Raw genomic sequence first — 15,997 nt, 5'->3', positions numbered from 1 at the left:
AATTTGATAAATCTCCCTGGTCAAATAATCATGTAAGAGGTTGCCAAATCTGACTATATGGATCCCCATCATCTCATATAGTGCAAACATAATAGAGTAGTGGACCCAGATTAGAGTTTGAACCCCTTTAGTAGTATATTTAAAAGCTCTAAGTCTGGTACCCTATAACATCTGAGAGGAAATAGAAATGCCTTAAAATGAAGTTAATATGTTGCATTTAACATATAAATAGGGCAATTTTGTCACCAAACTTTATTCATCCACTCCTATTATTTTCTGTTTCCTGAGAATATATGACTGCTAAAACAATCTAATTGCAAAGTTCAGAAACACACACACACCAAAAGTGATGCAGAACTTATAATTCAATAAACAAAACTGTGTTTAAAGAAGAAAACCAATTATATCAATATCTGGATTAAGAATTAGAAGGTCAGAGTTCAAGTTTTAACTCAACCCAACTGGAAGTGAGACCTTTGGCAAATCAAACCACTCACAGAGACTCAGTTTCTTTACTTGTAATTCAGAATAGCAGTTCTACTTCACTATTTCCAGATACTTTAAAGATCAAATAAGACTATACAGGAATACATTGTTAAGTGGAATAGACTATGAAAATCTGAATTACCACTTGCGGTAAGTTTGAGAATTTATCAGTTAATCTTGGCTGTATAGAAAAAACATTCATGTGGGGCGCCTGGGTGGCTCAGTCGTTAAGTGTCTGCCTTCGGCTCAGGGCGTGATCCCGGCGTTATGGGATCGAGCCCCACATCAGGCTCCTCCACTGAGAGCCTGCTTCTTCCTCTTCCACTCCCCCTGCCTGTGTTCCCTCTCTCACTGGTTGTCTCTCTCTGTCAAATAAATAAATAAAATCTTTAAAAAAAAAGAAAAGAAAGAAAGAAAAAACATTCGTGAAAGCTATTCTTTTTTTTTTGCTCAATAATAATTCTTTTTAATATTGTTATTAATTTTATGCTTGAAACACTACATCTGTTATAAGGTATCATTTTCAAGTCATTTATAGAAAGCCCTTTATTCAATCATTATATTTCCATTTATTTGAATTGAACCATAAACAATTTTAATGATACATTTTGAGCTTGATGGTCTTAAACAAGAGAAGGTGAGAGAGTCTCTGATCTTCAAAGTAGCAGAAGGCTGGGGGCACAGGCTCTGCTCAGAACTGGTACTAACATGTGTTATCAATTGTAGCTGAAGTTCAAAAAGATGGAACTTGTTTTTGGCCAATGTTTGATATTTCTGCCATCACACCATTAGTCAAATGATGTTCATACTCCAAGAAGATCCCTATTGGCCACTTTTTACCTAGTGAGATAGAAGGAATTCTATTAGATAAGATTGATGTGGTTTTGTTGGTATTTGGGAAGGGATTATTTTCTGAAAATTAAAAAAAAAATAGTAATGTAGTGTAACTGTAACTTTGCATCATTAAGGAATACAGTGAACAGAACATTAGGACAATTTCTCATGATTAAAACACTTCTATTCTGGTGTGAGCATCCACTTTACAGCAAAGGCTTGGTCATTTATTTGCACCTTTCCATCTCCTGCACATATGATAAAAAATATTGCTGAAATAAGATGTCATTCTATGGTGAAATTGCCACATTCTTGCTATGTCCTGTTTACTTCTTTCTGAAAGTTTTCTTCTGCACTTGTCTCGAGGGTCCTAACTCCCTGTAATATTCAAAATAGACAATATATATGTTATATTTATTTTATTAATAATTTATAGAAATGGTTTGCTAGAATAAACCCTGGTGACGCAAGTTCTCATGCATTCATGACTAATTTGAGAAAAGAGTTGAGAACATCTGTATCCAAGTGTCTACAGCAATTAAATTAGGAAAATCTTTCAAATATATTGGAGAAAAAAATAAGACAGGGAATGCTATTTTTACACATTAAAGAATTTTCCTTATTTCTTCAACATTGTCCATTTATATTTTTTAGTTGAATTTGAATGACAAAAAATGTGTTGTTGTGTATTTTCCCCATTTAGGTAGGATGGGTTTACGATATTTTGGAAAGGTTAAATGCAACTTAACAATTGTTAGAGCATGACTTACAAGTGCCCAAAGACTAATTTTAAAGAGTGTCAGTTTAAATATACAATAACTCTCCTGAAAGAAAAACTATAATTATACACTTGCTTAATAACTGTCTGTGTAATTCTGACCATACACAACATCCCTAATTCATGAGGCTAAGGATACCTTGATACCAAATCATACAAGAATATTTTCAGAAGGGAGAATAACTGTAATGCATGAATAAAAATTCAATAACACTGGAATAATTATAAAGCCATAGCTAATAATTTTATCAAAAAAGATACTATATAATGCTCAAGTTTAGTTGATTCCAAGAATGCAAATTTGGTTTACTATTTAATCATTCTAGAAATTCACAACATTGATAGAAAAGAAAATGTCAATCTTGACAGATACAGAAAATAAACATTTTAATTTAAAAATTTTAGCACATCCTACATAGAAAATATTTGTCTGATAAATGTAAGTAAAAACCACAAAACAAAACAAAACAAAACCTACAACAGCATATTCAATAGTAAAACATGAAAAGCATTTATCTTAAAGTAAAAACGAGAATCCTGCTATTATCAATTCATTATTATATATAAGGTCTTAATTTTTGCAATTAGACAAGAAAATAAATAAAAGGTAGAAAGCTTGAAAAGGAAGAAAAATGAAACTGTCCTTGTAAAATCAAACTGAGCACATTCAGATTACTGTATTTATTGTTATTGCACTTATACAAATCAGCTTTGAATAGAAAAAGGGAGAGTAGAAATATCATTCCTGTCTTCCTTTTTAAGTATAATTCATATACAATGATATATTAGTTTTAAGTGGATGGTATGTTATTGATTACTAGCCTATCTGTACTTTTCATCTGTTCCTGTCTTAAAAAGTATTAAATTTTGTTTCAAATTAAGCACAAATACATTTTAAAAATGTAAGTCAGCTGAATGTAAAGCATTCAGTGTACTAAGATTGATGGAGTATGGTTAGTTAAGAAGACTTGGAGAATGTGTTTCTTAGCCTGATTTTGAAGAGAGAGATTATCTTTAGCCACCCTGAAATGATAGACTTATGATCAATTTTAACTGGCACTCTGCTAGTTTTAGAACTACATACAATATGGAGTTGGCACCTGCCCTCATTAATTCATAGACCAGTGGGTGTAATAGGGGTCATTTTTTAAAAAGATTTTATTTCTTTGAGAGAGAGAGAGCGAGCTGGCAGAGGAGCAGAGGAGTAAGGGGAAGGACAAGCAGACTCCATACTGGGCATGGAGCCCTACATGGTTCTATCTCACAACTCTGAGATCATGACCTGAGCCAAAATCAGGAGTCCGATGCTGAACCAACTGAGTGCCTAATAGGGGTCATTCTTAAAATGAATAATGTCTTGATTAAAATGGAATTTGGAAAAGATTGTCCTATATTTTTATATGATTTAATGGCAAACCACAGAAAAATACTCTGATTTAGCTCATCAGAATATTCCTATTGGTCAGTTAGGTATAGTACATGAAAATCTAAAACCAAAACATTTTCTTCCCAAAGATGATTCTATTTTATTTTTCCTGGGAATAATGAAGCATATTTGTCAGGTTTTTTTTCAATTTTCCTCCTGCTGTGTATGCTTTTTTGCTTCCACCCTGATTCTGATTACATGATGTTAATAATGAGTGCTGGCTGCTAGGGTCAAAGATTTTGATCTTACAAACCACACGCATGTATTACAGCGTGTTTTAAATCCTTTGAAAATGAGACATAGAGTATGTGAGATACAATTACTGCTAATAGGAATTAATAGCATTTCTTTTGAAAATGAATTAAATTTCAATAATTTTTTAAAGATTTATTTATCTATTTGAGAGAAAGAGAGAGCACAGACACAAGTGGGGGGGAGGGGCTGAAGGAGAGAGTGAGAATCTCAAGCAGGCTCCACGCTGAGTCTGGAGATCTACATGGGGCTCAATCCCAAGACCCTGAGATCATTACCTGAGCTGAAATTGGGTCAGTCAGTTAACCAACTGAGCCACCCAGGCGCCCCTCAATAGTTTTTTAAATCTTTTTAAAAGTAATCTCTATATCCAATGTGGGGTTCAAACTTACAACCCCAAGATCAAGAGTTGTATACTCTACTGACTAAGCCAGCCAGACACCCCAATAATTTTTAATATTTTAATCATGGGTAACTACTTTTTATATTTGAATGAAAATATTTCAATCTAAAGCCAACATTTATTTGTTTATTGCAAGAAAAATCTCTGTGTATGGCTATATAATTATTACATTTTCCTTTCCTTCTTTTTATAGAAAACGTGATTAGGAAGGCCGTGGTGAAATACATAATGTTGAACCTGGAATTCTTATATATTCTGAATCACATTTCTGGTGTCATCAAATAGTGGTTCAATGATTAATACTATATCTGAACCACTGAGGATTGCTGGGGAAATGAACTGATTGTAACAGACTGATTCACTTCCCTTAACCCTTTTAGTTATGAAAGATCATAATTTTATTTATACTCATGAATCAACTTAGGAACAAAAGCAAAATTCCCCTGCATATTTTGTTTTGCTCATTTTTGATGGCATTTCATTTCAGCCAGTCAACAACAATTTTATTGAGTTTTGTATGGATACTCAGATGTATTTTAGGATTTCTTAGGGCAGCGAATGATACAGGCTCTTGAAAAAGCTGAGAATGTTACTTCATCAAAATACATATGAGAGAGCATGCAACCTTGATAGAAACACATTGCATCCATGTGCAGATGAACAGATATTTTATAAATAATTTCCAGCTATATTTAATACATGTTGGAACTAGTTCTTACCACTATTGCAGAGAGTTTCTTTTCCTTTAACCCTGTTTATTATAATCAAAAGCACAAGGGAAACTAAGATAGAATAGAAACTTAGACACTAAAAAAATAAAACTTAGAAATCAAGGTTTTCCGAGTTAGAATATTTGTGATTCTGTTTATTCCTTGTCTGTACATTTGGGTTTGCTGAATCTTTGAACTTAATATAAAGCATATTTTCAGACTTGCCCATCTTAACTGATGTGTTTACAAATACCTAAATTTTAGAGCTAAATGCAGCCTGATCTGATTTCTGAATGGTCATGGGGCTTTGGCTTAATTGACTGGTTTGATTTTTCAGCTACTTTTATTTCCCTTGCCAAACATTCCACTAGACATGCTAACAAGAAACGAAATGGTCATAAGGCTGGGAGCCAGAAGGAAATGAGTGATAAGCAAAGGTCTGGGTAGTACGAAAACATGGTAACTGGCCACTGTAATTGAGAGTTGGCTGTATGAGGCAAAATATCTGTGACTACACTTAATGTATGCATTGGATTTTGCTAGCATGTTATTCTTCATAGAATGGTATTAAGGCAAGAACATGGAAAATTACAGTGATTTATAGAAAGCATGCATATGAAGGATTTCATTCATTCATTCATTCATTCATTCATTCATTCATTCTTTTGTTCACTCATCCATTCTTTTAATTTCAGATCAGTCTCTGGGACCAGTTTTTAGGCTTTGGATTGATCAGTTCAGGAGAGATAGAGGTTTTCAAGAAAATGTTGAATTTTCCCTTTCTTCCCGAATATTGTTAAGTCAAAGCTTAATTAGAATTTTGAAGAACCAAGTTCTAGAGGCTTAAGCTTTTGGCTAAATGACTTTTCAGACATTACCCGATTAACTAGATATATATGATGTGTTACCCAAAATACATAGCTAAATTAGTACCTTAATGGAAAATAGATTGGTATATCAATTGATTGTTACATATATAAAAATTATCTGAAAATTATATATTTTTTAAATGATTTTTTTATTATATTATGTTAGTCACCATACAGTACATCCCCGGTTTCCGATGTAAGGCTCGATGATTCATTAGTTGTGTATAACACCCAGTGCACCATGCAATACGTGCCCTCCTTACTACCCATCACCGGTCTATCCCATTCCCCCACCCCCCTCCCCTCTGAAGTCCTCAGTTTGTTTCTCATAGAATTTAAATAATTTTTCTTACCTCTTAATAAATAAGATCTATAGATTGGGATACATCCAAATACTAAATATACCAAGTATAACCTTCGTACTACCAAGCCATATAATTCATAACTAGTGTGAAATAAGAGTTTTTACCTATGAAAGGAAAAAGCAAGCAAAGATAGCTCTTTTCTTTTTTTTTTTCTTTTTTTCTTTTTAGATTTTATTTATTTGTTTGAGAGAAAGAGAGTACAGAAGCTGGAGGGCAGGGGGCAAAGGGAGAGGGAGAAGCAGACTCCCTGTTCAGCAGGGAGATCTACATGGGGCTCGATCCCAGGACCCTGAGATCATGACCTGAGCAGGAGGCAGATGCTTACCCCACTGAGCCACTCAGCCTCCCCAGAAAGATATTTTCTATTATCAGAATGGCAAACTAACCTTCATGATATAGAAGGAACATATGAGGAAAACTTAAATGTGCGCTACAATGAGGGGTGCATTGATGTTTGTTAAAAAGTCATTTGCTTGAGGTCTTTCAGTAGTGCTCAGTCAAGATTAGATTCAGGTCCTCCAGACATGCGATTTTCCTTCTTTTTGTAACGTGATGGAATTATATTTAAAACAATATGGCAGCAAAAATAAAGGAAGAGAGTTAATAGTGTAGTAATAGTAGGTTTTGAAATCAGAGACAGCAGTGTTGGGGATCTGTTGGAGAACTAGCTACTTGTGTGACCTCAGCAGATTTCTTAAATCCACAATGCTTCTGGTTGAGGACACCATAAAATGAGAATAATATATATTACTAAAGCACAAGATGATGTGAAGATGAAGTGGTGTAATGTATGTATGTAATATATATATATACATATATATATATATAATGCTACATATTTCTAATTATGAAAAAAAATTGCTAGTGTTTTCTGTATATAAAAAATATGCATTTTCCATATTTCTTTTTCTTTTTGAATTGTTCATTTTGCATTACTTATTTTCCAAGTTGTTATCATAATGTTTATAGAGTTATATTTTCACCTTTGCTCACATGACTTTAAACGTAACAATTATCTAAAATGATACAGATTTCAGAGTTGTCATTTTAATTCAGAATAATCCATGAAATTGACATCCAACAATTGCCTGAATCACTATATATTTAAACATTTATTCTATTTGTGAATCTATATATCAGTATACTTAGCACTTTTGTATCTAATGCTTTTTCTTATTTTAAATGTTTCCCTCAGTATAGATTTCCGAAAGTAACAGCATAGTGGATTCAGGTTGCTGCTTTTGGTTTTATTATTTATTAGCTGTAGGACATTGAGTAAGTTAATTACTCTCTACATATCTCAGTTTTCTCATGTGTAAAATGGGAATGATAATGATTAATAAGTTATCATACATAGGTATCATATATATATAGGTATCATATATAGGTATCATATATATCATATATATGAGATCATATATCATATAAACCAGCATCTTGCACATAATAAGTGCTATATAAATGAAGTTAAATGCTCGTTAAAAGATTTAATGGTATTTAAGATCACATATTTCTAAAATGGTTATTATAAGTTACTGCCAACAGCTATTTTAATTTTATTTTCCTTTTAAACATGGATTTTATATTTTTAATGTTAGTTGAATACAGATTTTTAAGGCTTATAATTATTTGTCTTAATTGTTTTATGCAATTCACATATAGGATCCATGAAGATGGGGACTTTGATTTTCTTGCTCTAACCAGCATAAAAGGGAACACCTATTACATAGCTCTATAAATACCCATAGAAAGTATAAATGATTGTGGAAATCCTGGCTCTATCTTGGCCTGGAAGGCAGAAATGTTTGATTTTGTCGATCAGCTAAGATGAAATTAAAGGGAAGAAAGGGGGCATATTTTATGTTCACAGAAAGCCATGCCAAATAAGCTAATTTAGATACCGTAGGTTATAGGCCCTGGTTCTGAAAACCAATCTTCTTCAACTTTTTTTGGCTTTATATTTCACTGAATTTTTTTTTTTGCAATTTTGCAAAATTGGGAAAATAGGGAAATCTTTTACATTTTTTAATTCATCAGGTGTATCAAAGTATATTGTATATATTCATCATGTGATATTTGTTGAACTTTGTTGATAATTAGGTTTAATTTCTTATTTACCATATATCCAGGTAAACCAGTTATGATTGTCACAGAATACATGGAGAATGGTTCCTTGGACAGTTTCTTACGTGTAAGTAGAAGATTTATATATATATTCATATATCTCTTATCCCTCTGTATATCTATATACATATATGCATAAAAATGGAATGAATTGCTGAAAATGTTAGAGGCAACCTCTAATATTTTGCCAGCAGTTAGATAACAAAGTTTAAAGTAAAACTGAAATCTGGGGGGACTAAATAGTAAGAGGAAGACTAAAATTGCATCTTAATCTTGCAGCATCCAAAATAAATGGTTTGTATTTTTAAAACAAATTTGTGCAATCTTCTTCAGCCTTTTTGTACTGCCAAGATTCACATTGGTTAGAATAAAAATTAAAAAAAGACTCTTAAAGTAAGACATAAATAACATTGGTGTAAGACGAATATTTTCTTTTCTTCATTTAAAGTAACCTCAGACTGCTGTTAGATAGAAGATTATCTCTCACAAAGAAATGCTGTCTCAGAAAATAAGCAAGTGTTATAATTCCAAAGTATTTTCTATTCATAGATATCATTTTGGTGATATATATGCATCCATACATATTTTTAATTATGTAAACTTAGTAATTTTTTAAAAATTATTTCAGCAAATATTTTTTCAAAGAAATGCAGAAGTTTTATGGAGAACAAGACATTGCCAATCACCAGCCACTGCAAAGGATAAAAAAGACATATATTCTGTGTTCAATATGCTTTCAGCACTATAAAATAAAGATAGATAGATGATAGATAGATGATAGATAGATAGATAGATAGATAGATAGATAGATAGATGATAGATAGATAGATAGATAGATAGATAGATAGATAGATAGATGATAGATAGATGATAGATAGATAGATAGATAGATAGATAGATAGATAGATAGATAGATGATAGATAGATAGATGACAGATAGATGATAGATAGATAGATAGATAGATAGATAGATAGATAGATAGATAGATGATAGATAGATAGATAGAAAGCAAGCAAGCATGGGATAATTCATTATCATGGAGGAAAATTTAAATATTCTATAAATGAGAAATTATTTAATATTCATGAGGCAAATACAAATTTTATCAGCAATTATTTTCCCAAGCATTTTAAACACAAGTATTTTTCAAATCAGGTAATTAAAATCATTATAATAAATACTCTTTTAAATTGTTATGGTGCAGATATAACTAGACATAAAATTTTATATCTATCTATACATGCATTTATGCACATATGTACATATGTATGTATGTGTGTATTTATTTACCTGTTTATCATATAAATCATTTATTTTTATTTTAATCCAAGTAAATGGAAACTTTTCTAAATACAGAACTCTGGCTTTGTGTTTTATTGTTTTCCATTTTATGACCTGTAACTCAAGATTGAGCAGAAAAACAAATATTCAGTAAATATTTTTTACTAATTCTGAACTATTTATTTATGATGATATTTAAACATTTAACATCCACCTTCATTGAAGCAATTAATAAAACATCTGGAAAACCAGAAGGAAGAAGGGACATTCAATCAAAAAGATATGTAAAACTAAAATAGCCACAGGATTCATTTCATTTTGTTCTTGAACTGAAAATTTCTGAGGGGTTTGTACGTCACAAAAAGACCAGGAAAGGTCTGGTTTTGAACCTGAAGTCAAAGAATATTAGCGTACTTCTTGTAATCAGTATTTAGTAATGCAGCTACTGTGCTATTTCGTTTTAGCCTTGTATCTATTTATTCATGTATCTTGTTAGGCTGCAGTGCTTAGAACTAAAATGTATATAGTCAGTCTTTTTACAGTTCAGTATGTGAAATTTTAGCCAAGATATATCTTTAAAAGAAAGCAACACATCTTAATTGTGTATTTGAAATACTTCTCAGAAACATGATGCCCAGTTTACGGTCATCCAGCTAGTGGGGATGCTTCGAGGGATAGCATCTGGCATGAAGTACCTCTCAGATATGGGTTATGTTCACCGGGACCTTGCTGCTCGTAACATTTTGATCAACAGTAATTTGGTGTGTAAGGTTTCTGATTTTGGACTTTCACGTGTTCTAGAGGATGATCCAGAAGCTGCTTATACAACAAGAGTGAGTCACTTTTTCTTTTTTTTTTTCCATTTTTATCTTTGTCTTCCACCCTGTGTTATGTTGACTTGCAAATAAATAGAAATCACGTCTCTCAGTGCTTTGTCAATTATATCTTCTCCTAAAGGAAATGTATCCTTTAATATTTAACTACTGTTACTTCTTCTGGGAAAATAGATGGTCACTGTTTATAAGGTGGGTGATGATGGTAATTCTGAAATGTCATACATCGGTTTAATGTTTCCGCCACAAAGCAGCATGGTTCTCGCATGTCTGAAGTCTTGGGATTTTTATATTTACCCATTTTTACATCATGGTTGAACCACCTTTAGTAAACAGATTGGATAAATTCCCAGTACCTCCATCCAACTAGACATAATTTTAAAGCATTTTAAAATTCATGTTTACCTAAGCAACACATGCTCACATTATAAAAATTTCAAAACAAAGCAATAAAAAGGAGAAAAGTCATCCATAATCATGCCACCCACAGAGAACATTTGTAACTTTGTCAGTCGATTCTTCAAGATTGTTTCTGCATACCTATTATACACACCTATGCATCAATACATAATTAGAATAGGATTATTCATAATATCACTGTATAACCTGTTTTTCTCTTAGCAATATACCTGTTGAATATATTTCATTGTTATTAAATAATCTTCAAGTTTTCATTTTTAGCAGTTTTATCTATTCTGTTATCTGGTTGTACCATTTTTTAAAATCAATCTCTAATTGTTGGACAAATTATTATTATATCTAGCTTTTCTTTCTTTTTTATCAGGAAAGGTCTGGTTTTGAACCTGAATTTTAGATAGAAATAGAATAGAATAGAAATAATATTCTATTATTTTTTTTTTCATTATGATAAGTGTACTCTTTAATCCTCATCTCACCCAGGTACCCTCTTGTAACCATCAGTTTGTTCTCTATAGTTAAGAGTCTGTTTCTTGATTTGTCTCTTTCTCTCTCTCTTTTTTTTTCTTTGCTTGTTTGTTTTGTTTCTTAAATTCCACATATGAGTGAGATCATATGGTATTTGTTTTTCTCTGACTGACTTATTTCACTTAACATTGTGCTTTCTAATTCTACCCCTGTTGCTGCAAATGGCAAGATTTCATTCATTTCATGGCTGAAAAATATTCTTCTGTGTGTGTGTGTGTGTGTGTGTGTGTGTGTGTGTGTGTGTGTGGTGTACCACTTCTTCCTTATCCATTCATCTATCAGTGGACATTTGGGTTGCTTCCACAGTTTGACTATTGTAAATAATGTTACAATAAACATAGGGCTGCATGTATCACTTTGAATTAGTGTTTTGTGTTTTGGGGGTATATACCCAGTAGTATGATTACTGGATCATAGGGTAGTTCTATTTTTAATTTTTTGAGGAACCTCCATACTGTTTTCCACAGTGGCTGCACCAGTTTGCATTCCCACCAACAGTGAACAAGGGTTCCTTCTTCTCCACATCCTTGCCAACACTTCTTGTTTCTTGTGTTGTTTCTTTTAGCCTTTCTGACAGGTGTGAGGTGGTATCTCATTGTAGTTTTGATTTGCATTTCGCTAATGATTAGTGATGTCGAGCATCTTTTCATGTGTCTGTTGGCCATCTGTATGTCTTCTTTGAAGAAATGTCTGTTCATGTCTTCTGCCCATTTTTAATTGGATTATTTTTTTTTGTCTTAAGTTGCATTAGTTCTTTAAATATTTTGAACACTATTCCCTTATGGGATATGTCATTTGCAAATATCTTCTATTCAGTAGGTTGCCTTTTAGTTTTGTTCATTGTTTTCTTCGTTGTGCAGAAACTTTTTGTTTTGATGTAATCCCAACAGTTCATTTTTGCTTTTCTTTCTCATCTCAGGAGACATATCTAGAAAAATGTTGCTAACGCTGATGACAGAGAGATTACTGCCTATGCTCCCTTAAAGGATTTTTATGATTCCAGGTCTTACATTTAGATCTTTAAACCATTTTGAGTTTATTTTTGTGTATGATGAAAGAATGTTTTTTGGTTTCATTCTTTTGTATATGGCTGTCCAGTTTTCCCAACACCATTTGTAGAAGAGACTATCAGTTTCCTATTTATATTCATTTCTCCTTTGTCAAAATATGATTGCAGGTTTATTTTTGGGTTTTCTGTTCTGTTCCATTGATCTATATGTCTATTTTTATACCAGTACCATTACCATTTAATTACCACTGCTTTGTAATATAACTCGACATCTGGCATTGTGATACCTCCATTTTTTTTTTTTCAAGATTGTCTGGACTTTTTGGGGTCTTTTGTGGTTCCATACAAATTTTAGGATTGTTTGTTCTAGTTCTGTGAAAAACGCTGTTGGTACTTTGATAGGGATTGCATTAAATGTGTAGATTGCTTTGGGTAGTGTGGACATTTTAACAATATTTGTTCTTTCAATCCATGAGCATTGAATGTCTTTCATTTCTTTACATTGTCTTGAATTTCTTTCATCAGTGCTTTATAGTTTTCAGAGCACAGGTCTTCCACCTCTCTGGTTAAGTTTATTCCTAGATATTTTATTGGTTTAGGTGCAATTGTATATTGTATTGTTTTCTTAATTTCTCTTTCTGCTGTTTCATTACTGGTATATAGAAATGCAACAGATTTCTGTACATTCATTTTGCATCCTGTGACCTTACTGAATTCATTTATCAGTTCTAGTAGATTTTTGGTGAAGTCTTTCGGGTTATCTATATATAGTCCCATGCCATCTGCAAATAGTGAGTTTACTTCTTCTTTATTTGGATGCCTTTTATCTCTTTATGTTGTCTAATTGCTTCTGGTACTATGTTCAATTAAAGTGGTGAAAGTAGACATGCTTGTCTAGTAGTATCTGACCTTAGGAGAAAAGCTCTCAGTTCTTCACCACTAAGTATGCTGTTGGCTGTGGGTTTTTCATATTAGACCTTTGTTATGTTGATGGATGTTCTCTCTAAATCTATTTTGCAGAGGGTTTTTATCATGAATGGATGTTGTACTTCATCAAATGCTAGCTTTTCAATATTTTATACAAATGAATAATGATCCATCTGCATTCATAACTGTATGAGTCTGATAATTTCCTTATGATATAACCCTAAAAGTGGATTTTCTGAGTCAAAAGTGGATTTTCTGTGCCTATTTTAAAAGCACACTTACCTACATACTGATAAAAATAGATGCTATCATTTTTGTATTTATTAGTTTTGAGAAATTGTATCTAATTGTTTTAATTTGTATTAATTTGATTCAAAATGCATTTGATTATTTCTTCATATATTTATTGGCAGATTTCTTTGAAAGGACATTTCTTTATAGAATTCTTTTTTCATGGCAGACAATTTTAGAAAGTAAACATATAATGATCATTATTAATGATACTACCAAAGGTAACAAATTGTAATTACCAATTATGTATATAGTTACAAAATGGGATCATATTATATGTATTGATACATAAACTTATATCCACTTATCAATCCAGTTATTTTCTTCTTATGCAAACTCAATGTAGTTTTGTAATCTATTTTATCTTAAAATATAAAATGTAGCATTTTCTAAATGATAAATTTTAACAATATCATTAAACAATGTATTGTACTCCACTTTATTCATATACATTACTTATTTATCCAATGCACTATTAATTAGGCAAATTCCAAAGTTTTGATATTCCTAACATTACTTTGATACAATCCTGATAAATGGTTAAGATCTGGCCATGATTATTTCCTCAGGATAAATTTCTAGATTTAAAATTGTTGAATCAAAATGTGTGCAGATATGCGCATGATTTTTGTACATGAATTGCCCGATTGTTTTGTATATAGTTTGTTACAGAATTTCACCTCTAGTGGCAATGTGTAAAGGAGGCTGTTCCCCCATACACCAGCCAAGAGAATGGGCAGTTTTTAAACGTCAACTTCTGTTGTTTTCTTCATGTTTCTAAAAGGTTATTACTGGAGCACCTGGGTGGCTCAATCGATTAAGTGTCTGCCTCAGCTTAGGTCATGATCCCAGGGTCCTGCTATTGGAGCCCCGCATCAGGCTCCCTGCTCAGTGGGGAGCGTTCTCCCTCTCCCGCTGCTGCTCCCCCTGCTTGTGCTTGATCTCTCTCCCTCTCTCTCTCCTCTATGTCAAATAAATACAATCTTTCAAAAAAATAAATAAAAGGTTACTATTAATATAAAAAAACCCTCATTCTGTCCTAAAATCATCAACTTCAACAATTCTATTAGCAACGACCAAATGTGCCATGTGGCATCTATCTCACATTCTGAGAAAGAGCCCAATTTGCCAGACTGAGTTTCATCTACAAATAAAGCCACAGGGATAGAACCAGAAATTCAGAAGCACAGTGTCCCAGAGATATTCCTAGATGACTTGAGATGAAAGTTGGAACTCTCCTGACGCTTTATATGTTACATCTAGTTTGCGTTTCCCATTTCCAGCTAGACTCTGTAGTGCATTCACTGTTCATACAGTTAAGTATTTTCTTAAAATATGTCCTGTGTTAAAATGTTGCTGTTCTTGGAAATACAGTTCACTAAGTTAAGAGCCAGAGAAATAAAATAAAATTTTATATCTAGTTGAATTAAATTTATAACAGTGACTATGACTATAAAGCTCTGAAAACTTGAAGAAATTGCAAAACCTGGGTAAATACGTGGATAGTGCTTTTTAGTGTCCCTTTTGTTCCTTCTCTGATCTCCAGGAAAATTAGCCAACATTCTGCAGCAAAGCATTATTTGTCTGACTATAAATTATCATCCCATGAGACAACATATGCAACAGATGATAACGTATTTATAGTATTGAGGAATGTTTTTATTCTGCTCATTGCTACTCCGCATTCTAAAGATATCCTTCATAACCTTCTGCTACTATATGAGCTTTTAACACGCTGCACGGAAAGTATCGTTCTTGGCAGGCGTTGTCCTTGTTGTTACATCACTAAATATATGTAAGAAATACTTCCAGTTTTAATAAAAAGTACTTGATTAAAAGGACTTTATTTGAATATTAGATTTCTGGTAATTTAGTCAGGTTCTGTGCCATATCCCATTTTTAAACTAAAGCATTTTTTTTTTCAATATTAGTCTTGATTTCTAGGATACTCTAAGGAATGATTTTTCTTGTAGGGACTTAGAAGATTCATCCAAATCTGGATCATCTGCTCTCTGGAGAATATATTGGGTTAACTTTCATAGGTTCATTTATAATGATTGTTACTTTGTAAGGACCAAGGGGTACCGAAGACCACTTCTTGACCCTGGTAGAAAAAAAAAAAAGTTGTTGCTCTGTCAAAATTCCTCATTATCATTTGTGAAATAAAAGTGCAACAGGCCCTCTGCATTTTTCATTCTCAGAAGATTCTTAAAAACTGCATCAGCCAATTGGCTTATTAACTGCCAATAAATAGCTGTTTAGAATTATTCAACGTTCAGCCTTGTATTTTCTCAAAACTTCTCAAAATATCTGTGGGGGTCCTAACTTCCTTCTGAGAAGCTGTAATTTGCATCCACATTTCTAGAATAATTTAGTAATCTTTAATTTAATCTCCTGTAATAATCCTTGTTTGGTACAACAATTTTATAATTTACCCTAAACTATGAGGTACGGTTTAAAGTA

At 32.4% G+C, this 15,997-nt stretch overlaps 1 protein-coding gene across 2 annotated transcripts in view; it reads left to right on the top strand.

Moving 5' to 3' along the window:
* EPHA3 (EPH receptor A3) overlaps positions 1-15,997 on the top strand; it is a 349,268-nt gene that overhangs the window by 294,906 nt on the left and 38,365 nt on the right. For both annotated transcript variants that reach the window (XM_045785404.2, XM_087861715.1), the window contains exons 12-13: positions 8,253-8,314; positions 10,153-10,362. In XM_045785404.2, coding sequence (XP_045641360.1) covers positions 8,253-8,314; positions 10,153-10,362 — 272 coding nt within the window. The remainder of the gene's footprint in view (positions 1-8,252; positions 8,315-10,152; positions 10,363-15,997) is intronic.

Source organism: Ursus americanus, chromosome 4, assembly GCF_024610735.1.
Source record: "Ursus americanus isolate L20-20 chromosome 4, mUrsAme1.1.p, whole genome shotgun sequence".
In the NCBI taxonomy this organism is placed as follows: Eukaryota; Metazoa; Chordata; class Mammalia; order Carnivora; family Ursidae; genus Ursus; species Ursus americanus.
Note: the sequence above shows the minus strand (reverse complement) of the source record. Positions and strands in the feature narration are given on the sequence as shown.